The sequence below is a fragment of the Hemicordylus capensis genome, chromosome 5 (assembly GCF_027244095.1).
Source record: "Hemicordylus capensis ecotype Gifberg chromosome 5, rHemCap1.1.pri, whole genome shotgun sequence".
Taxonomy (NCBI): Eukaryota; Metazoa; Chordata; class Lepidosauria; order Squamata; family Cordylidae; genus Hemicordylus; species Hemicordylus capensis.
This window is the reverse complement of record NC_069661.1, coordinates 22719886-22742973: the sequence shown is the minus strand read 5'-3', so window position 1 is coordinate 22742973 and position 23088 is coordinate 22719886. Positions and strand designations below refer to the sequence as shown.

Here is a 23088-nt window from a genome sequence, read left to right as displayed (position 1 = left end):
TCTGTCAAGACCTGATGGAGTCCCACTTTGTCTAATAATATCTGCACTAGAAGTGGTGTTTTTAAAAGGGGAGAGAAAGGTGATGCTGTCAACATTCTGGATATCCTTTTTACAGGTTTTCCTTCATATACTCTCTCTCTCTCTCTCTCTCTCTCTCTCTCTCTGTGTGTGTGTGTGTGTGTGTGTGTGTGTGTGTGTGTGAGTAAAAGGGAAATAAACGAGAACTGTATGCTACTGTAAGTCTATAATGAAGAGGAGAAATTATGGCATCCAGATAAGACCAGGAGCTTTCCCAGGCAGCAGGCTTTACTGTGGGTTTACTGAGAGGCTTTACTCGAAGTTGCCCCCAAAAACTGATGCAAAAAGTGGATTTTTTTTTTACCTTGGCTATAACTTGGGCTACACTCTAAAGTGCAATAAAAAACCTGAATTGTGTGTAAAGTGCTCCCCGATAGCTCGCAGGGACTTTGGGGTAAATGTGGCCGATATGTGAACACACACCCCCTCCATTCTGGAGGAGATATGAACTAAAAGCCGGGTGTGAAAAACTTCCAGGCTGTGCTTTTTCCAACTCCAGTTCTATTGAATCTCTGGCAGACTGGTATAATGTAGTTGTTCTTGGAGAAAAAGGGTAAAGCCAGGTTTTGATCCGTTTCAGTTTTTCGTTCAGCATGCTTGGTGCCAGCTTGAAGATTTTGGGGCCTCTTGGAAACAGAGTTGGGCATTTGATCAGTCAAAAAGATTCGACCTATTGACTGGTCAAATAATGGTTCTGTATTTCTAGTGTGTTAACCTGCCATAATTCATGGAACAGTTCTTCCTGGCTTTTATCCTAGGACACCAGGATGAACCTACAGTTACAGGTTTTTCTTTCAAGAGAGAAAGAAAGAAATAGAAATAAAGCCAAGTAACAGCAGCTATTTAAAGCAAAAACAAAGGGAAGCTGAAAAGCAGTTGTGCTCATTAGGCAGCAGACTAGTTCTTCAAGCATTATGGTTTCATAGAATATTTCTCCATGGTTGCAATAGGCAGTCAGTTGACTAGTGTGCCAACCCTGCCTGGATAGGGCTCTTCCAGCCACCCACCAACCCTGCAACCTGGAAGAGATGTGAGGGACGTGCAGACCAAGAATGATTTCACAGCAGTCTTGAGTTCCTTTGCTGCATTGTTCGGCATGAGGACAGTGGCCATATTCGGACTATGCACGCTTGCCTGTTTATGGAATTGGCACATGGTTGACCACGGAAGTGGTGTTTCCTGTGACTCTTTGTCAGCTGTGGCAAAAGCAGAGTGTCAACAGCAGTCTTAACAACTACCTATTCTTTTGTTTATATAAACAGTTATGCTGACTTCAAATCCTCTGTCAACGTTGATGTTTACCCTTTACTTTATGCAATCAGTAGAAAGCAATTATTGCTTTGACTGGGTCACACTGCAAGCAGGGAAGGAAGGCTGTCAGTGGTAGGAAAGGTTTTCTGTTGTTTCTGCCGTATAGCAGTTCTGTGTTCAGGGACAGAGAGATCGAATTTATGAGTCCCAGAGCAAATGGGAGTTGTCCTTTCCTCCAAATTTTGGAACTGGCGGGCATTGGCTGACATCTAGAGCAGCCTAATATGGGCACTATGGACATCCCCATGTGCTGTGCATGCTCTGAAGCATGGGTGGTCTTGTGCAAGAGCGAAAATAATTTTTTGAACTTGCCTATGCTCTGGAAGTGCTCTTTTGGACTGGAAATATACACTATCAGCAACCTGATTCTGGCCTTAAAGAGAAGTTCTGGAGCATGTGCAAGCTGGAAAGGGTTTTTGCAACATCCTGCCCTTTGCAGAGAGTGAGCAGCAGCACAGGGATATTTGGAGCGCCCGTATGAGGCTGCTCTGGGCCTCAGCCATTATTCTTGGCCATTGCTTTCTCTCGGCTCCTCTCTCCCATCCTCCTCAGTCCAATTCTCCTACCTGGCCATGGCACCTGGCATCTGTTTGAGGTGTTTGCTGGAACTTTCATTTCCTTTGTCCCTGGACCAAACTAGACGTGACAGGGCAGCCATGCATCTTAACACACACACTTCTTAGTCTGCTCAAAGCAGAGTGTAGGAGGAATGTAAATATTGACTGACATTCGACGCATTGGAACAATTCGGCAGGCTGCATTGAATCGATTTGTGCACATCCCTAGGGAAGAGTGGCCCAAGCAATGCTATGAATCTTCATTGTGAAGATTGCTCATCACATTTGTAGGAAAGAGCAAAGAAATGCTGAATTGCACTCATAAAACGAAATGCAAACATTGTGTGTTTGGTGGTGATGTAAGAAAACGTCAACTCGCCTATTGCAATTATATAATATCAAAAAAACTGTTTAAAAGATTGATGTGCAGTGTTTTCATGTGCTGTGTACACGGTGAAAAACCTGCCCTCTGTCACCTTTTAAAAAATGTTATAACCAGGAGCTGCAATGTTTAGTCTCTTTGCAGTGCAGTCTGGTGCATGTGATGGCAGAACTCAGTCCCACTGCGTTCAGTGGGGCTCACTTCCTAGTAAGAACATTTTTAGAATTGCAGTCTTAATTGGTTGAAATAATCAGTTAATGCTTTGATTGCTTAAAACCGCGTTCTTCGCTGGAAAAGGCCCGGAAACCAGTGGCAGCCCACGTAAACCCTAAGTGTGGTTCCCTGACTTATTATTTATTCGGCCCGTGTGAACAGGGCAGTCCCTAGCAGGTTGCGGGGCTGGGGGCAAAGCAGAATGTGCAGGGCCTCCTTAACATTCATTTGATTACAGAATCATACAGACTGATGACATATTGTGTAAATTGAGTGAGTGAGTGAGGCTATTCTCACAACCAGCAAAAATCGGGCTAGGAGAGCCTAGCCCAATTTTTGCTGGTTGTGTAAAACACCAGCCTCTCGCAGGCGAGACCAATGGTTTACAAGCGGGTAACCCACTTAATTGTCCCTGCCCTTAGCGAGCGCTCCGCTAACCCTGTCTTTGTGCTCGTGTGTTGCTGCGGCGCGGCTCCACACTGCGGCAACTCACAAGTAGACCCCTGACCGGGAGGCTAAAAAGCAGACATACATATATGTGTATATGTATACACACATACATGTTTGAGTGTGGATGAGACCCCCTCCAGTGCAGGGTACAGATAGAGGCTGTGCACATGAGCAGCCCTACCCAGGGTAGGGAAGCCCTACCTGGGTAGGGCTGCTCGTGTGCAGTGCCGGGATTGAGGCTGATCCTGGTGCTGCCTCTGCCGGTAGCCCGAGTTTTTTACCCAGGCTTTTACCTGGGTTAAAGGGCACAAGCATGCTCATTACCCCAGATCCGGGGCCATGTGTATGCTCAGGTTGCACGCAGCCCGAGCATACACAGAGTTGGGTGCCTAGAGCGCCTGACTGCAGGGGGAATCCCCCAATGCACCGCGCTTCTGATGTGGTGCATTGTGGGATTCCTGGAGGCCAGGAAAACAAGTCCAGGCCTCCAGAGATCCGCGCTGCACGGAGGAAATCATCACTCACCTGGAGGGACTGCCTTCCCCTCAACCCGCCCTCCCCTCCCAACCAATACTCAAGTGTATGGCCTTAATGTGTACTGCTGTACATGCATTGAACCTAATGCGTGAATAACTGTATGTCCACACAAATATTCATGTGCCCACACTTCATACGGATTGTATGTGTGTTGAGGATAATGTTGGAATAGTGCTATTGTGATATAAGGCCTTGTAGAGTGTTCCACAGAAGCTTTTGATAACAGATAAATCTGTTGGCCTTTAAGGTGCTCCAAGGCTTTAGTCTCTTTGCAGTGCAGTCTGGTGCATGTGATGGCAGAACTCAGTCCCACCGCGTTCAGTGGGGCTTACTCCCTAGTAAGTCTGTTTTTAGAATTGCAGTCTTAATTGGCTTATCAAAGTTGCTTATCAAAGTTGGAGGTTGGCAAAGTGCATATCTTGGTTAACGTGCTTTGTAGCCTAAACATAATAAAGCTGGGTATTTAATGACATTGTGGATGTTGCTAATGGAGATATTTTTATTACAGGCTGTAAAGCTTATATAATCATAACATGCCCCCGCGCACGCACACAGACCTCTCATTCTCAGCAGGTTGTCCAGCCTTAACATGCCGATTGTAGGGTCGGTGGGTTGGTTTGTGTCCCTGAAGATTGCCAGGTAGTGTTTTCAGATGTAAGACAAGCAATCTGTACAGGTTAAGCCAGGGGTTCTCAAATTTGGGTCCCCAGATGTTGGACTACAAGTCCCATCATCCTCAGCCACATAGGCTGTGGGGATGATGGGAGTTGTAGTCCAACAACATTCAAAGTGTAAACAGCCTGTGTGTGTGCGCACACACACACACCCCCCATGTATAGATGACTGGAAAGCTGCACAAAACCCAGCTCGTTTTCTGTTGAAATGGCAGCTTGAAGTCTACAGTCATACATGGTTTTCTCAAGTTTGCCAGAAAGGTTTCCTTCTATCAGTTCATGTCATTTGAGTTAAAGCCTGACGATTAGCAACTTTCCAAACAGAGGAAGCCAATATATAGTTCAAGCAGGATGAATATGATTTACTCTCACCTAGGCTCATCTAGTGCCATTTTTTAAAGTTCACCTAGTGCTGTTTTCGCATTGAGACCGAATGTCCAAATGGTGGTGCCCACCCCAGTAAAAGAGAGCTATTGTCATATAGTGGTTAGAGCAGCAGATGTGGACTGGGGAGGAATGGATTCAAATCTCACTCAGCCACAGGACCTCCTGGCCTAGCCTCTCTCTCAATTTAACCTATGTCACAGGGTACTGTGAGAATAAAATGGGGGAAGAACCTTGTTATACCAACTCGAGCTCATTGGAAGGATGGCCTGAGATGTGGAACTCCCTTCAACCCTTGGTTACAGATCTTGGGTTATTTGAAGCTATTAGGTTAGAATAAGCTGAGATTGGTGGGTTCGGACAACAGGACCAATCTCGGGTTATTTTAACCTAGATAAGAAATGCACTCGTGGAAGGGTGGAGCGTGCATTCCCAAAGGTCAAGGATGTCATACAGATGTTTTGCATGGCATCTGAACCAGTCCTAAGTCTTCTAACACTAGTCATAGGAGGAGTATTCTTAGAGAGGATGGAGGGTCCTGGGCCCTCCTCAATGACCCCAAAGTGGACTGCGCACAATCCTTTATCACTGTTAGCTCTAGGTTGGCAGTGGGGTGTGATTTTAGGGCTGCCAGATTATCCCAAGTCAGATAATTGGTCCATCTAGCTCAGTATTGTCTACACAAGCTGGCAGCGGCTTCTCCAAGTTTGCAGGCAGGAGTCTCTCTCAGCCCTGTCATGGAGGTGTCAGGGAGGGAACTTGGTATCTTCTGCATGTAAGCATGCAGGTGCTCTTCCCAGAGTGGCCCCATCCCTGAGGGGAATATCTTACAGTGCCTATGCATGTATTCTCCCATTCATATACAACCAGGGTGGACCCTGCTTAGCAAAGGGGACAAGTCATGCTTGCTACCACAAGACCCACTCTCCTCTGTGATTTTCATCACAGGACAGAGAATCAACAGCTAGCAGCCAGCCTCTTCCAAAGCCTCTTGGGAAAACCATGTGTTATCCAAGCAATGAAACACACATGGTACAGGCCGAGCAGGCTTCTTTAGGGAGGCTGTTCCATAATGTTGGTGCCATGACTGGAAAGGCCCTGCAGCTGCAACCAACCTGCCAGCAGCGGGGACAGAGAAGAGGACCTCTCATGCTGATTGGAGGGAATAGGGGGGTGGGGGGAGAAAGTGGTCCTGATGTTCCACCCTTTCCCAGTAGAGATCAAGGCACTGTACACAGCCCTTGCAGTGGCCTCCCATTCAAACACTGCCCAGGCCTGCTTAGCTTCATCATGCCCCTTCAGACCATATGCACAAAGACCTCTCGAAAGTCACTGCTTTCATACCACCTTCTTGGTGCTCCTGTTGAGATTTTCTTTGTATCTTTCATTTTGGTCGCTGTAAAAACTGGCCTTTGAACAGCGGGAAGTCCCTCTTGCTCTCCCAGGCGCGCCTTTTTCCACTTTATGTTGTAAAGTAAAACTAGCCTTGAAGCAACCAAGGCTCTCTGCCAAGTAACAACATCCTGACTAATCATTCCCTTTTTGGAAACCAGCAGGGGGTTGGGGTAGGCAGGGTGAGAACGCTGGATTTACAGGGATGGGTTGGGCTGCCGGTCTGGACTCTTATGTAACATCCAGAAAAAGTATTTGACTACCAAAGTCCTGAGCAAACCTGAATCACCATGATCAATAATGGAGGGCAAAAAAGAGAAATGGTGTCTGAATGTCTTTTAGAATAACTCTGGAGCAATACTATTCAGCAAGTTAGTCTGGATGTCAGCCACTGTCTGCAGTTATGTCACTGTTGGTGTCCATGGCAATTAATTTAATAGCATGCTGTCAAAATATGCAGCTTTCTTTTTTATTTCAGCTCCGCAGAAAAGAAAGCATTGATTTAACCTCTCTAATTCTTTCAGTCACAGGTTTTCTTTGCTTTTCCTCAAAACTCTCCTGGCTCAACATAGACTGCATTCATTCACTGAGGTTGTTCATAAAAATGCCCCAGTTGAAGAAAGATAGGTTTCGATTGTGTGTAGATATGCTGCACTTCTAACGTTCCCCCCTTCTGCTTATAAATTTGTTAGTTTTCATTGTTATAACAGTATTCATTCTGGCAAAGGGAGAGGGAGGGAAAGGAAAAAGAATGGAGGAAACAAGGAGGGGGTATAATAATCATTACCTGTAACATTTCCCCCCCTTAAATACACAAAAATAAATCCATATAGTTCTTCCAAATTTTGGCACAAATATCTTCTTCAACATACGGTAATATAGCAATAGCAATAGCAATAGAAGCTATGAAAGGGCTTTATAGCCGGAGCTCTCTAAGCAGTTTACAATGATATAGCATATTGCCCCCAACATTCTGGGTACCCATTTTACCGACCTCGGAAGGATGGAAGGCTGAGTCAACCTTGAGCCCCTGGTCAGGATCGAACTTGTAACCTTCTGGTTATAGGGCAGCAGTTTTACCACTGCGCCACCAGGGGCTCAGTTAATATGTTGTTAACTTAGATGTGGCCACGTTGGAAAGATCTTCTGCCCATTGATCAACTTAAAGGCTGTTTTTACGGGCAGCCTGGCCCACGCTAGGGAAGCCCAGCCTGGGTTAGACTGTGTGTGAGAACCATTGAGATCAGGCCCAATCCTGGTAGGGAAGCACTGCCTAGCTTGGCCTTTTAGTCTGGCCATTAGCCAAGGTTAAGGGAGCAAGTGCTTCCTTAACCCGGGTTTGATTCTCATGTGTGTGCTAGGCTGTTTCCAGCCCGGCTCCACACAGACACAGCAACTAGAGTGCACACCTCCTGGGGGAATCTCCCAATGCACTGTGCTTGGCGCACGGTGCATTGTGGGATTCCCGGAAGAATATTCCCGGCCTCCAGAACTCCACACTGCAGCACATAAGAACAGCCCTGCTGGATCAGGCCCAAGAAGGCCCATCTAGTCCAGGATCCTGTTTTACACAGTGGCCCACCAGATGCTGCTGGAAGCCTACAGGCAGGAGTTGAGGGCATGCCCTCTCTCCTGCTGTTACTCCCCTGTAACACGGATTGTCTGGGAGCACAGTCCAAGCTCCAAGAAACAACCAGTGCTCATGTGGGTGGGAAATGACTACTACCAGCCTTTCCCCACCACATCTGCCTGCCGCCCTACCCGCTTGATCATGTAAACGACCACTTAAGGTCAGATATGATCTTCCCAGTACTGTAAAATAACACATTTGGCAACCAGAACTGCATGGGATAACCACAGCCTGTGTTCTCCTGAGAGGCTCCAGATAGCCAAGAAGGGTGGCTGTGTCATTAAATTTTAGGTATACCTTCAGTGTTTAGCTTGTCCATGAAATCTTTATTCAGAAGCCCTAATTCCACGTCGCGTTGAACACTCATAAAGATCTGTATACAGGTAGAATTATTCACATGTTATGTTGAACACAGATACAACAGTACACTTCCTGTCTGCGTCTTGCACTTGCGAGGCCTGTACCCAGATTCACTGTTAAAATGCACACAGGTACAGCCATTCACACACAAACTGTCAAGCGTACAGACATCTGTACACTCATACAGCATGATGTCTGAATAGGACAAGAGTTCCCATTTTAAAAAGAATATAATAATTAGAAGCTATGAAAGGGCCTTGCTTGAAGGATCTGAAATCCATGCGTTGGAATCACAATCAAGTATCAAGCCCTCATTCTCTGAATTGCCTGTACTAGAATTCAAGACAAGACAGGGGTGTTGGATCGGCTAGTACAGGGGTTCCCAGTCTTGGGCCCCCAGATGCTGTGGGATTACAACTCCCATCATCCCCTGGTACAATGGCCTTTGGCTGTTGTGGCAGGGGCTGATGGGAGTTGTAGGCCAACAACATCTGAGTGCCCAAGGTTGGGAACGCTTGTATTAGCTAGATGAACAGCAGATGGGAAACAGTGGCTATAGTGCTGGGGGTCTCTTTTTCCTGCTTTCTAATTTCTGATCACATCAGGCTGAAGGGAAGCAGAAGTCAATGGTGTTTATGCGATCTCTCTGCAGCCCTTGAAAGACCTGGACATTTCTGCATGATTTATGGCACAGATGTAACAATGCCAACAATGTCAAGGAGGCACCCAGATTCTTTCATTGGTCTGTCATTCTGTGTTGTGGGTGTTAAGTCTAAGAATACCATAAATGGAGAGGGACAGGTTTCCTGGCAAGGCATTCTAACCCATTTGGTGTACATAAATGGACTTCAGTTGGGCAAACTTTAATTATGGCACAGCCATTACTTTTGTGAGCAAGTAAACTTCTTAATGACCCCCCCCCCATATTTATATCCCAAAGCATGCTGGAATGATGGCTATGACCACCACTTTGCCTCTTGTTGCAAAATTCCTGGATGATTTCCACAGTGGTTGGCCTCTACCTGATTGAGAAGCTGAAACCAAGATGCTAGTGTTGATATGTAAAGCTCAAAACACATTTTACAGACCACTTTCTCCTTTGTGTTCCATGATAATCTTGACAGTCAACCTATAACTTCCTTTATTGCTATTGTAGTCACCAGACAAGGCCACAAATCTCTATTCAATGATAATTATCTCCATGCATTCCAAAAAAACCGCGCTTAAGACCACTTAAATGATTTAGTGAATGCATTTTCTGTGATCTTTCAAATGCTTTCTCTAGAGAGAGGGGTGTGGGTGTGGTTTTTTTGCACTTATATATATATATGTGCGTGTGTGTGTTTGTGTGTGTGTGTACACACACACACACACATACAAACAAACACACAGTGAAGCTATTCACACACGTGTGTAAAACAGGGCTAAGGAAGCCCAGCCTGCTTTTGCATGCACATTTGTACCACCGGGATCACAGTAAACCCTCCTACAGAGCCATCCTCCAAAACGAGATTAGGAGAGCAAGCACACTCCTAACCTCGTTTTACTGATCTTCTGCCAGCTGTGGCTTCTTGCAGCCAGGGCTGGCCAACTGTGGGGTCCGGATTGGCTTACAGATCGTACATATGCACATGCCTCATTATTCATCGTGCTGCCATGGGCACTGACTAATAGTTGCCTGTTGCATGCAGCCACAGTGCACACTGTTCCAGGAACATAGGAAACTGTCATATTCAGAGTCAGACCCTTGGTCCACCAAGGTCAGTCTTGTCTACACCAGGGCTACACAACTGTGCCCCTCCAGCTGTTGTTGGACTACATCTCCCATCACCCCCAGCCACAGTGGGCAGGAGTGAGGGATGATGGGAGTTGTAGGCCAACATATGCAGGAGGGCCACATCTGTGCAGCCCTGGTCTACACAGAGTGGCAGTGACTCTCCCAGGTTTCAGGCAGGAATCTTTCCCAGCCCTACCTGGAGATGCCAGGGATTGAACCTGGGACCTTCTGCGTGCAAAGCAGATGCTCTATTCTGGTGGATACACCAGGAATAAAATGTTTTCTTTCCCTAGTGACAAAACCTTGCAGTGTTATTGCTATGGAAATACTGCCCCCACCCCCATCAGCAGTGGCTGGGGAAGGGGTGAGTGGGTGGAAGATTTTCAGTCCACTTCCAACAGAGGTGGTAGGGTGCCCTACAGCAGCTGAGTAACAATGGTACACAGGTTTCTCCTGCCATTAAACAGATATTTAGAACAGGGATGGCTCACTGGTAGCCTGCACAGCAACCTTTATCTGGGCCCCAGTGACTAAGAATTTTAATCAAAGCCTCTTTCTCTAGTTGCAAAAGGCCTCCAGGGGAGGTGGCCTTCAGGGATGGGGCTGTGGCTCAGCGGCAGAGTATCTGTTTTGCATGCAGAAGGTCTCAGGTTCACTCCCTGGCAGCATCTCCAGGTAGGGCTGGGAAAGACTCCTGCCTGAAACCTGGGGGAGTTACTGCCAATCAGTGTAGACAGTACTGAGCTAGGTGGGCCAATGGTCTGGCACGGCATACGGCAGCTTCCTCTGCCCCTGTTTTCCTGGTCGTTTCTTTGGCCAGCTGTTTGGGGAGCTCCTGCTGATCAGTCCAACCTTTGCGGCTTCTTTCCTCCCTCGTTTACAAGTTGGGAGAGAGAAGCCCTGTCCTTGCCTCCCACAGAAGGTACTGGGACTCATTTCTCTGCCTGGTCCTGGAAGCTTCTTGCTTCTTTCCTTTTGCTTGTTGTTCACCTTCAGCTTCCGGTTGGTCTCCTTCAGTGGAAGAAGTTGCGGGGATAGGGATCCGTAGCTAGGGGGTGGATTGCTTCATCAGTCGTTTTAAAAGGAGTAGTACAGAGGGGCTGTTCTCACGCACAGGCAAAACCGGGCTAGGGAAGCCCAGCCTGCTTTTGCCTGCGCGTGAGAACCCCTGGGAGCCTCATGGCTCCTGACGGTGGAGCGGCAGCAAACCCGCAAGAGAGCCCCGGCTGTTAGAGCAGGTTAAGGGCGCAAACGCGCCATTAGCCTGGGCTAACTGATCGTGCGACAGTGCCACACAGCTCCATGCGGCACGTAAACACCAGCAGCCTCCTGGCCGGCATCGGAAAACTCCCCATAATGCACCGCGCACTTGCAGCCTCCAAACCTCCCTGCTGCCGGCAGAAGCCGGCAATCGTCTGGGTGGGTGATTTGCCCAGCCAGCAACAGGGAGAGGACCGTCTATGGGGGAGGTAAGCCTTTTGAGGCTTCCTCCCCTCGCCCCTTCAAGCCCTTCTCAGGGATCGTGAGAAAGGGCTCATGTTTTAGCAAAGTCACACAGATTTTGATGTTGTCCTTGGTTTACTGTTTTAAGCGAAGAGCCCTTGCGAAAGCAAGTGAAATAGTGATAATTCCTAGAGGCCTCCCAGCAGCTGAAGCCGCTGGGTGTGATGAGTGCAAGCGCATACATCTTAGCTTTCCTTTTGCCCAAAATACCTCCTCAGAGGCCGGCTGATGGGTAAGAGGTCACTTAAGATGGGTTCAGGGATTCTCCTTTCTGCCAGAAATGGCCTGCAAATTCACAACTTACCTGGAGTGCTCCCCAATGCTTGGAAGCACTTCATAATTAGCATTGCATGGTAATCCTTTGTTCCTTTAAAAGCACTTCATAATTAAAAGCACATCCCCTGCTAACGGAGCAGAGGGGCACCTTTTTAAAGTGGTGGTTCTCTTTATTTAGCAGGGGGGAGAGCAACTGGCCCGATCCATCTCCAGCACAGTATCTTTTGCTGGTGTCTGTCTGATGTTTCTTTTTTAGATGTGAGCCCTTTGGGGACAGGGAGCCATTTTATTTATTTTTATTTCTCGATGTAAACCGCGTTGGGAAATGTCAGCTTGGGACAACTTAAAATGTCAGCACTATTAAGAAAATAATGGTGCTAAGAAAATAATAAGACAAGACTCTTAGCTCACTCTCAGCATTGTGATTAGTCTCTTTGTGTGCTCTGAGATTGCCATTCTGGTAGATCAGGAGCTGTAGTTGTATTTTTGTTGGAATGTCGTGTGTGTGTGTGTGTGTGTGTGAGAGAGAGAGAGAGAGAGAGAGAGAGAGAGAGAGAGAGAGAAGTTGGAAGCATTGATGGATGGAAATATGTGGATTGTTTTCTTTGGGTGGTTTGGGGGGGTGGCTTTGGAGGAACTTTTTCCCAAAGGGTCACTCAGGGAGGAGTTCAAACTGGGACAGCTGCTGCATCTTATATAAACTTTTGTAGCGGCAGAGGTAACCTGAGGAAGCTTTGCTGCAGCAAGAAGCAACAGCAGCCCTATGACTCTCTCACTTTGCTATCAGTTTCTGCCAAGGGAGTCACTAGGCACTGCTGGACATGTCAGTGGAGAAAGGGAGTGCTTTCCCAGTGAGGGCCAAACCATAGTTTAGGCTAAGTGCCTTGTTAAGAGTCTGGCAAAAAAAGTTGCCATGGGCCCCCAACTTGGATTGGGACTGCAGTGTGTGGGGAGGGCAGTTAACCCTTTTCCCCTGCCCCCTTTTCACTGGTGGGAATTGTCCCTAAGAGCTGTGGTTTGCCCCGGAAGGAACTGTTTAGCATAGGGCCAGCATTCAAAACAAGCCTGTGCCCAGGCTTGGTGGAACTAGGCATCAAAAGCTGGAGTTGAGAAGAGCTCCGTAACAGAGCTGTTGCCCAGCAAAGGACAGGCCCTTGGGGCTTATTGTGGAGCCCCACCTCTTCCTGGAGCGTCATCCGAAGCAAGGTCCTAGGCATTTTCTCCCTCCATGGGGGACTCTCATCAGGACTAGGGGTGCTGACTAGGACTTGCTCTTCCTCCTCCTCCTCTGAGAGGCCTCCTTGGATCTGAGCCCAGGTGGGTCCTGACACCCATACTCTAGCAGGGGGGCACCACTGAGAGCCCCTTGGCCCTGCTGCTGCTCACTGTTGCCAACTGCTTGCTCATCTGCCATCTCCCTGTGGCCCAGGGGGCAAGCAGTGGCAGTGAGGAAGAGGAACAGTTGCCACTACTTTCTTACCCACCGCATCTCTTCTTGGCAGTGGTGAAGAGGAGCAACAGCAGATGCAGCTGGTGGCAAGGGTGGTGAGGAACAGAAGCACATGAATGAGTTGCTAAAGAATACTTCCGGGATACTTGATCTTGTGGTTGCAAGTAGGAATGTCCCCTTTGCTAAGCAGGGTCAGCTCTTCGAATGGGAGACTACATGTCTGAGCAGTGTAAGATATTCCCCTCAGGGGAGGGGGCTGCTCTGGAAAGAGCATCTGCATGCTTGCATGCAGAAGATTCCAAGTTCCCTGCCTGGCAGCATCTCCAAGATAGGGCTGAGAGAGACTCCTAACTGCAATCGAGAGCCAGTGTGGTGTAGTGGTTAGCATGCTGGACTATGACCGGGGAGACCTGAGTTCAAATCCCCATCCAGCCGTGATACTTGCTGGGTGACTCTGGGCCAGTCACTTCTCTCTCAGCCTCACCTGCTTCACAGGGTTGTTGGGAGGAGAAACGTAACTATGTACACCGCTCTGGGCTCCTTGGAGGAAGAGCAGAATATAAATGTAAAAAATTAAATAAAAACCTTGGAGAAGCCGCTGCCAGTCTGTGTAAACAATACTGAGCTAGATGGACCAATGGTCTGACTCGGTATGAGGCAGCTTCCTATGTTCTTATGTAATACTACTTGGGAATCTCTGAGGAAGCTTTTGTATGGAGCTTTTGATAACCAAACTGTGCTTTCTGTCTGCATGGACACTGTGAGACCATTCCAGGCTGTGCATGGGTAATTCCATAGGCCATATGCAGGTAGAACTGGGAAGCACATTTTTTAAAATATTGGGGAGGGCCCATAACTTACTGATAGGGAAACTGGTTTGCATGCGCATGATGCAATCCATGATCCACAGATGCAATCCATGGCATCTCCAATTAAAGGCTCCTAGGTAGTGTGGCTGGAAAGGCCCTCTTGCCTCAGACCCTGAAAAACTGCTCTCGGTCAGAGTAGACCATGGAGGTCTGCCAGAACTCTAACTTGAACATAGCTGAGCATGTGGAACTGCCTTATCTTGCATCAGACCATTGCTCCATCAAATTCAGTACTTCATATGTTCAGCTATGCTCAAGTTAAGAGTTCTGGCAGACCTCCAGGCCAAGGAATTTAAAATATTAAATGTCTGCAAGCATCTTGCCTTCTCCTTCCCCAGTCATCTCTAGACTTCCATGCATTAGGTTGAAGAACAGATATTGCCTGCCTTTGGTCTGTTCCATTGGTACTATTCATGTGTCCAACAGTGAATGACACATTAATTGAACCAAGGTTTGGCACCAAGGTTTGAAGCAAATGTACCTTGAAGCCTGACCTCTGCAATGAACACATTTGTTGTAGCAGCTAGCTAGTAAAGAAAACCATATGACTTTTGCCTCATCCACCTTGGTATTCAGGTTGTCCTTCAATTTCAACATAAGATACCAATCATGCATATTTATCATTTGATGACATCTTTGTTTAAAAAATGGCTTCGTTGTGTGAGTCAGCTTGGTGAGCCACCAGTCCCCATGGCCTGCTGCTCTAAAGATATAACGCTGTTTGGCTTTTCAGTTTTTCCCCGGACAATACCTGCCTGTTTCCCGGCTGTCAACAAAGGGGACACTGTAGAACTTGTGTAGTGCACTGATTAAGAGGCTGAATTACAAATCAAGAAGGCTTCTGTCTGAATCTTACCTCTGTCATGAATTCCCTGAGTGACCTTGGAGAAGACACTTACTACCTCAGATACCTAATCTTAGTTTCAGCCCCCTCATCTACAAATAATACATGGATGATAATGTTGACTGATGAAAATAGTTTGACCCTAATAGTGGGAGCAAAGAAGAGTGAGTGTGTGAAAGATTTTGTTTCAGTTCTTGGGGTCCTTGAAGCAATGCGGCAAGTTTGGTGGGTTCATACATCCAACCAGTCTCAGCATATCCTAACCTAGAAAGGAAGTAGGTGTTGTGCGCGGGGATGGAAGGGGGAGCATGCACTGCTGAGACTGAGAGGTCCTGTGAGTCTCAGGTTCTGCATTAAGTGTGAACTCACCCTGTGTGAGAGCCTTGGAAGGGTGAAGCTATTGAAACACTATTGTGGTTCAAACCTCAATGTGAGGCCATGGTTAGGACAAGCCAACCAACTTCAAATCCTGGGTTCAGATTGTGGTTTGATTGTCCAACACAAACCACAGTTTGTTGAGTGGTGATGGTTCAAACGTAGAGATTATCCACAGTTAGATAAAGTAAACCATGGTTGCACACAATGAGGCTCTTCTCATGATCACTGAGAAGAGCCTCTAGGGTGTTTGCGGGGGGGAGCAGGCTTAGCCTGCTCTCCCTGCAGACGAGTAGCAGTCTGCTCTGGGCGGCCGCCCGCACAACTGCCAGCTCCATCACGGAGCCGGCCAGGGCTGGGGAGTTCAGGGGCCACATGGCCCTTAGAAGTTCCAGCATACCCTGCGCGAGCACGCAGGGCATGCTGGAGAGACCCCCGAGTTGGGAGGCTGCTTTTGAGCCTCTTGGCCAGGAGTCTACTCATGAGTAGCTGCGGCGCCGCACCACGGCAACTCACGAGCAAAGAAACCCAGGTTTGCGGAGCGCTCGCTCTCCGCTTAAGGGGAGGCTTACTTTGCCGGGTTAACTGCCTGGAGGCCACTGGGCTCACCTGCAAGCCTGGTGGTTTTCACGGTCAAGAGCAATCGGGCTAGGCTCCCTAGCCCTATTTCTCCTGATCGTGGGTAGCCTTAATGTCTTAACCCACCCAGGGTCTTGTTGCTGATACATGCTCAAGAATTGAGGGTAAAGTTCCACATTTTCTTCCCAACTTCCACTTCCTTTTGATCATTCAGGTGTTTGTGTTGTTGTCGTTGTTTTTAAATCAAGAGGTAAAGCTTTTCCAAATGTATATGGTTAATGTGAAATGTAAACAGTTAACCTGCTGTTTCTCTTCTTGATATCTGAACGAAATCACCTCTCTCTTGATTAGAGAGAGCCAGTGTGGTGTAGTGGTTAGGTTAGGATTGGAGCGACCCGAGTTCATAAGAACACAAGAACAGCCCTGCTGGATCAGGTCCAAGGCCCATCTAGTCCAGCATCCTGTTTCGCACAGTGGCCCACCAGATGCGGCTGGAAGCCACAGGCAGGAGTTGAGGGCGTGCCCTCTCTCCTGCCATTACTCCCCTGCAACTGGTTCTCAGAGCCATCCTGCCTTTTGAGACTGGAGGTGGCCCACAGCCCTCCGACTAGCAGCCATTGATGGACCTCTCCTCCATGAAGTTATCCAAACCCCTCTTAAAGCCATCCAGGTTGTTGGTTGTCACTACGTCCTGTGGCAGAGAGTTCCACAAGTGGATCACGCGTTGTGTGAAAAAGTACTTCTGTTTGTTGGTCCTAGACCTCCTGGCAATCAATTTCATGGAGTGACCCCTGGTTCTAGTGTTGTGTGAGAGGGAAAAGAATTTTTCTCTCTCCAAATTCTCCAAACCATGCATGATTTTATAGACCTCTATCAGGTATCCCCGCAGTCGTCTTTTTTCTAAGCTAAAAAGCCCCAGGTGTTGTAGTCTTGCCTCATAAGAAAGGTGCTCTAGGCCCCTGATCATCTTGGTTGCCCTCTTCTGTACCTTCTCTAGTTCAACAATGTCCTTTTTAAGATGTGACCAGAATTGTACGCAGTACTCCAAGTGTGGTCGCACCATAGTTTTGTATAAGGGCATTATAATATTAGCCGTTTTATTTCCAATCCCCTTTCTAATTATCCCTAGCATTGAATTTGCCTTTTTCACAGCTGCCACACTTTGCGTCGACACTTTCAACGAGCTGTCCACCACGACCCCAAGATCCCTCTCTTGGTCCGTCACCGACAGCTCGGATCCCATCAACATATACTTGAAGTTGGGGGGTTTCGTCCCAATGTGCATCACTTTACGCTTGCTAACATTGAACCGCATTTGCCATTTTGTCGCCCACTCCCCCAGTTTGGAGAGATCTTTTTGGAGCTGCTCATAATCCGTTTTGGATTTCACTACCCGGAAGAGTTTGGTATCATCTGTGAATTTGGCCACCTCGCTACTTACCCCTGCTTCTAGATCATTTATGAATAAATTAAAAAGAACCGGTCCCAGTACAGATCCCTGGGGGACCCCACTTCTCACTTCCCTCCATTGTGAAAACTCTCAATTTATACCTACCCTCTGTTTCCTGTCTTTCAACCAGTTAGCAATCCACACATGTACCTGTCCCCTTATCCCATGACTGCTAAGTTTCCTCAGGAGTCTTTGATGAGGAACTTTGTCGAAAGCTTTTTGGAAGTCCAGGTATACTATGTCAACTGGATCACCTTGATCCACACACTCGTTGACACCCTCAAAGAAGTCAAAAGGTTGGTGAGGCAAGATTTACCTTTGCGGAGGCCATGCTGGCTCACTCCCAGCAGGTCCTGTTCTTATAGGTACTTTACAATTTTATCCTTGAGGATGCTTTCCATCAATTTGCCTGGAATGGACATTAGGCTAACTGGCCTGTAATTTTCCGGATTGCCCCGGGTCCCTTTTTGAAAATCGGTGTTACATTTGCTACTCTCCAGCCCTCTGGTACAGAGCCCGATTTCAGGGATAAGTTGAAAATTTTAGCAAGGAGGTCGGCAATTTCACATTTGAATTCTTTGAGGACTCTTGGATGGATGCCATCCGGCCCTGGTGATTTGTTAGCTTTCAGTTTTTCAAGACAGTTTAGTACATCATCTCTTGTCACTACTATCTGACTCAACTCTCTAGCCTCCATCCCTAAAAAGCAAGGTTCAGGAACAGGTATATGCTCAGTATCCTCTGCCGTGAAGACAGATGCAAAGAACTCATTTAGCTTCTCTGCAACCTCCATATCCTCCTTAATAATCCCTTTCACTCCATCATTGTCTAATGGCCCAACCACCTCCCTGGCAGGTTTCCTGCTTCTGATGTACTTAAAGAAGTTTTTGTTATTCCCTTGATACTTTTGGCTAAATGTTCCTTAAACTCTCTTTTTGCCTCCCTTATTGTCACCTTGCACTTACTTTGCCAGAGTTTGTGTTCCTTTCTGTTCTCTTCATTTGGACAGGCCTTCCAATTTCGGAAGGAAGTCTTCTTCCCTTTTATGGCTTTCTTGACGGTACCCATTAGCCATGCTGGCATCCTCCTGGACTTAGTGGTATCTTTCCTTCCAAATCCGTGTTTGGCCATGAAACTCACTGGGTGACTCTGAGCCAGTCACTTATCTCTCAGTCTAACCTGCCTCACAGACTTGTTGTGTGAGAGTAAACAACCATATATGCGAGTACGCAGCTTGGGGGTATTACTGGACCCGGCTCTGCTTTTGGAAACTCAGGTGGAGGCGGTGGCCAGGGGTGCCTTTGCACGGCTTCAGCTAGTGCGTCAGCTGCGTCCCTTTCTCGAGAAGGCAGATCTGGCCATAGTTACCCATGCCTTAGTCACGTCACGGCTGGATTACTGTAACACACTCTATGTGGGGCTGCCCTTGAAGAATATCCGGAAACTACAACTAGTGCAAAATGCAGCAGCTAGGCTTTTATCTGGAGCTGCCCGCTGGGATCACATCACATCCATTTTGAAAGAGCTGCACTGGCTACCAGTTTGTTTCTGGGTCCAATTCAAGGTGCTGTTTTTGACCTTTAAAGCCCTTAACGGTTTGGGCCCGGGGTACCTGAGGGACCTCCTGCTCCCAAGGGTTGCTGCCCACTTGACGAGGTCATCTGAGGGGGCTCTGCTCCGGGTGCCGACAATGAGGGAGGCTTGGTTGTCATGCACGCAGGACAGGGCCTCCTCTGTTGCTGCCCCCAGACTCTGGAATGCTCTCCCAGTGGCAGTTCTCTCCTCAGTCTCCATCACAGCTTTTAGAAAGAGTGTAAAATCTTGGTTTTTTTTGCCTAGGCTTTTATTTTATTCTCTGCTGCTGCTCTTTGTACTCTGTATTGCTTTTATGCTTTTGTTTTAAATTTTTAATCAGATTTGTTTTATATTTTAATTGTGTCTTTTTTACAATCTTGTTTTTAAATTTTGCTGCAAAGCGCCTTGGGATTGTTTTAATGAAAGGCGGTCTATAAATCTAAATATATATCTATATCTATATCTATCTATCTATATACACACACACACACACACACACACACACACACACACACACACATATATATATACCACTCTGGGCTCCTCAACAGAAGAGTGGGATATAGATGTAGTAAGTAAGTAAACATATTACGGTAGCACATTAAATTTTGGGAATGAATTGCCTTGTCTTCAAGAACTTTTCTTTGAAGGTCACCAGCTCCTGCACCACGGCTTTTGCCACTTTTTTTTAACAAGAGAAAGTGCGTTCAGAGATTATATGGAATGCAGAATCCCTACTCAGCCAAACCACAACCTTCAGCGATATCCTTGTTGGTAGCTCTTTCACACTATTCTTGGTCAGAACATGGCAGATCACATTCCAGCTTGGCTTCTGCATATATGAACGGGGCATCCCTGACAGAACTGTCTGCTACAGAGACATAATCAATTGATAGCAATGGTTCCTGAATAGACTTTAGTCTCCTCTCTGGCTTTGAGCTCAAATCTTGAGGCTAGCCTTCCCAAGGGCACATGCTTGGGAACCATCTGATTAATCTAAGTTGGCTTTACCATTAACGAACAGGCGGTCTGAATGGTTTGCCGTCTGTCCAGCTTGCCACCTGGTCTGGAATGAGTGGGCCCATTTCCCTCATCACAAACAGTTGGAAAGCTGGATTCACCCAGAACACTGGTTTGGCCCAACAGGGTTTGATCCAGGTTGTCCGGTCCTAAGAACTGGGGAGGCTGGTTTTCAGGCTGGGGGCTGGGGGGAGTGGTGGAGACAGGGCATAGTAGAGCACTGATAGCACACCTGCTTTGCATGCAGAAGATCCCGAGGTCAACCCTTGGCATCTACAAGCAGAACTGTGAAAGACTCTTGAAACCCCAGAGAACTGCTGCTAGTCAGAGTAGACAGTGCTAAGCTAGATGGACCAGTGGTCTGACTCATTATAAGCAAATACACTACCATTGACCTATGCACCCTCTTCCCAATTTGCATATGCAAGGAGCCTCTGGACTGAGGCACATGCTATCAGCCAGGTTGCTCTTTTCTAGTTAGTTCTTTCCATGTCCTTAAACTAGAGGAGGGATGGGAATATTTCCTATATTTTCTTTTTCCATGGAAATTTTTCATTGAAATCTGGGCAAGCACTACTCGTGGGCAGCAGTGTGCGTTCCAGACTACCATTATGTTATCACTTGAGCTTGGGAAGGGACAATGTTTGCCTATCTCTCTTTCCCCCTGAAGCCCACTATACATCACCAAATGATGTCCCTTAGATTTGCATGACCCTCAGTTGGATGGGCAGTTATGGAATTCCCACTGCAGCACACGTGCAATACTAGTCCAGAATTTGGTCATTGTTTCACAAGATTCAGAAGTGATAATGAATGAATGCCAATGCAATTGTAGGCAAAGTTTGTCAATTTCAAAGTTGTAGCTAATGTTCTTCAAGTGATCCTCCCTAGGAAGTGTGTGACAGAGTACATATGTGTTCATGTTGATAACTTCCATATTAAGCAAAACTTTGTGAGAAAAAAATTAATGCAAATTTTATGCAAATGAGGAAAAGTTGGATGGGGGAATTTTCCAGAAAAAATTCCAATTGAAAAATTTCCAGAAAACCCACAATTCTATCTTAATCTGCATTAGAGTGTATATGAAAACATGAGGTACATATTATAATAAATAATAAGTATTATTCATAATGTCCTGTTCATTATTATATTACATTTCCTGTTGCAGAGGACACACACACACACACACACACACACACACACACATATACATATACATATACATATACATAAAAACCCACACACATTGTCTAAACATGCAAGTTAAGAAATGTCATTCACATAAATAAAATAGTTTTTAAAGCATTACCTGTTACAGTACCATAAATATAAATGAGTCACCGCAATTATTCGTCTTTTTAATGCCTCTACTAACATGATGTACTAGCACATAACTTTGTGCTCGTATTTCTTTAATAGTAGTCTAAGCTCCATGTAACATGTCAATTACATAAAATAAATAATAAATATTTAATAATAGTAATGTTATCATTATTATTGGCTACAAAAACTAAATAATAACTAAAACACACCTAGAAGACCTTCTCACAGGGCAAGATTGCCATGAGGTGATAATTTACTGGGCAGAAAAGTAACACACAAAGTCTTTGCACAGTCCACTGTGCTATTACAACCCATTAAAATGCCTACCTTAGCATAAATTAAATTCACTCTAATGTGCTACAAAAGTCTTGACTGATGCTCCTTGTCATGCTTTCATGCCTTCTAGCAGGAAGTAGGGTTTTTTGATCCTTTGGTAGGAAAATTTGCTGACTCATTCTTTGCTGTGAATTCACAGCACTGCTTTAGAAAAAATATTGTGCCTTCTGCAAATGAAGCTGGAAGGTTTCTCTACTCATTGTCCATTTCATCTTTTCTTTTTTACTTTTGCTTCCCTAGATTGCAAAGTCCAGGCAAGAAGGATCTACTCTGGGATGCTTCGTGATGCAGCCCAGGCTGTCAGATGGAATTCCCCGGGTTAGCATCCATTTAACAGACTGTCAGCGTTCAGAGGAGATGGATGTCGCTGATGAAATCTCCTTCGTCAGCAGTGCTGCATTCCTCGCCAGGTTAGTGTTCTTTCTTTATTTCCATCCCATGCAATGTATAGCTTGCCAATAACCGTTCGGAGGATTAATGCATTTGCAAGGCACACAAGCCACATTTGTAGCACTGCAGCAGTGCTGTGGGGATTTAAGTCTCTTGGAGCGGCCAGCCATGTCCGCATTAAATCAGACTGCTGTGTTTATCATTAGCATTCAAAAGGATGTTTTGCTTACATGTTCGCTTAGAACTCTGGAATGCTAACAGCAGCCAGTGGGAAATGTGCCCCAAGACATACGTGATTTAAGACTGTTGTCATAAAACTTAATGATCTCAGGAACTACTGAGCAGTCAGATGCACTCTGAAGCCATTTGTGTGACAAATTAGATTCTGTGTTTCTTGGGGAGATAAAAGGCAGTTGTTTCCATTTCTTCTGTTTTGGTAGGAAGCAAGGGGGGATTTAATTGATTCAGTTTCTTAAGACATGTTTCTGATGAAAGGAAAGAGGTTGGCATTTGCGTCCATCCTGGCTTATGAGAGTTCTTTTAAGGCTAGGTTGAAAATACTGCAATATCTGAACTGCCCGATCCTGATGGCCTGCTTAACCACAGTGGCACAAGCAGTGGTCTGTGTCTTGCAGCTGGAAGAGGCATCCTACACATGGAAAGTGGGGCAGAACCTTACAGCTCTGCCCTGATTGCGTTATAAAAGCTGTAATGTAGAAGTCAAGATATCTATCCAAAAGGGGGGTGGGATGCATGGATGAGGATGACAGGCAGCCAGCCAGGCAGACTAGAAGTGGACAAAGAAAAGTAATGAGCCAAATTGTCTGTGCCCAAGGCTAGCAAGGCAGCAACTCAGTAAAGGAGCTGTTGACCAGCAAAAGCTAATTCCAAATGGAGGGGTTATATAATTGCTAGGACAGCACCCTGCCTCTTCCTGGATCTCAGGCCAGTCTCAATCCAAAGCCAATACCTGAGCTGGCCTACCTTTTCCCCAAGTAGACCCAGTGGGAGGTCCCGAGCTGCCAGATGTACAATCTGCCTCCAGAGCTGGAGCTTAACCCTGGCACAATGTTTCCTCTGCTCGTGGGGTCCTGGAATGATGGAAGGGAGTCTAGGGGTAAGTTAGGAGCCCCATAAGGGGGGCTCCAGATCCTCAGGGCTCCTCCGAGGGGCTGATGGATAGAGAGGCAACAAGCTTTGTCTTCTCCAGGTCTGATGGATCTAGGGGGCTTTTGTCAAGTTCAGGGGGGCAGTTGGGATGGGCTCCTCCTTCTCCAACAGGATTTCTTCTAGGTTAGAGTCTGGGTGGGTCTTGTCAAAATTTGAAAATGCCCAGGCAATACTCTAGGAAGC

The 23088-nt window shown here is 46.6% G+C and overlaps 1 protein-coding gene across 9 annotated transcripts in view; it reads left to right on the top strand.

The window, feature by feature from the left end:
• FAM13A (family with sequence similarity 13 member A) overlaps window positions 1-23088 on the top strand; it is a 223556-nt gene that overhangs the window by 78958 nt on the left and 121510 nt on the right. For all 9 annotated transcript variants that reach the window (XM_053256680.1, XM_053256681.1, XM_053256678.1 and 6 more), the window contains one exon: window positions 21586-21755. In XM_053256680.1, the coding sequence (XP_053112655.1) occupies window positions 21586-21755 (170 nt within the window). The remainder of the gene's footprint in view (window positions 1-21585; window positions 21756-23088) is intronic.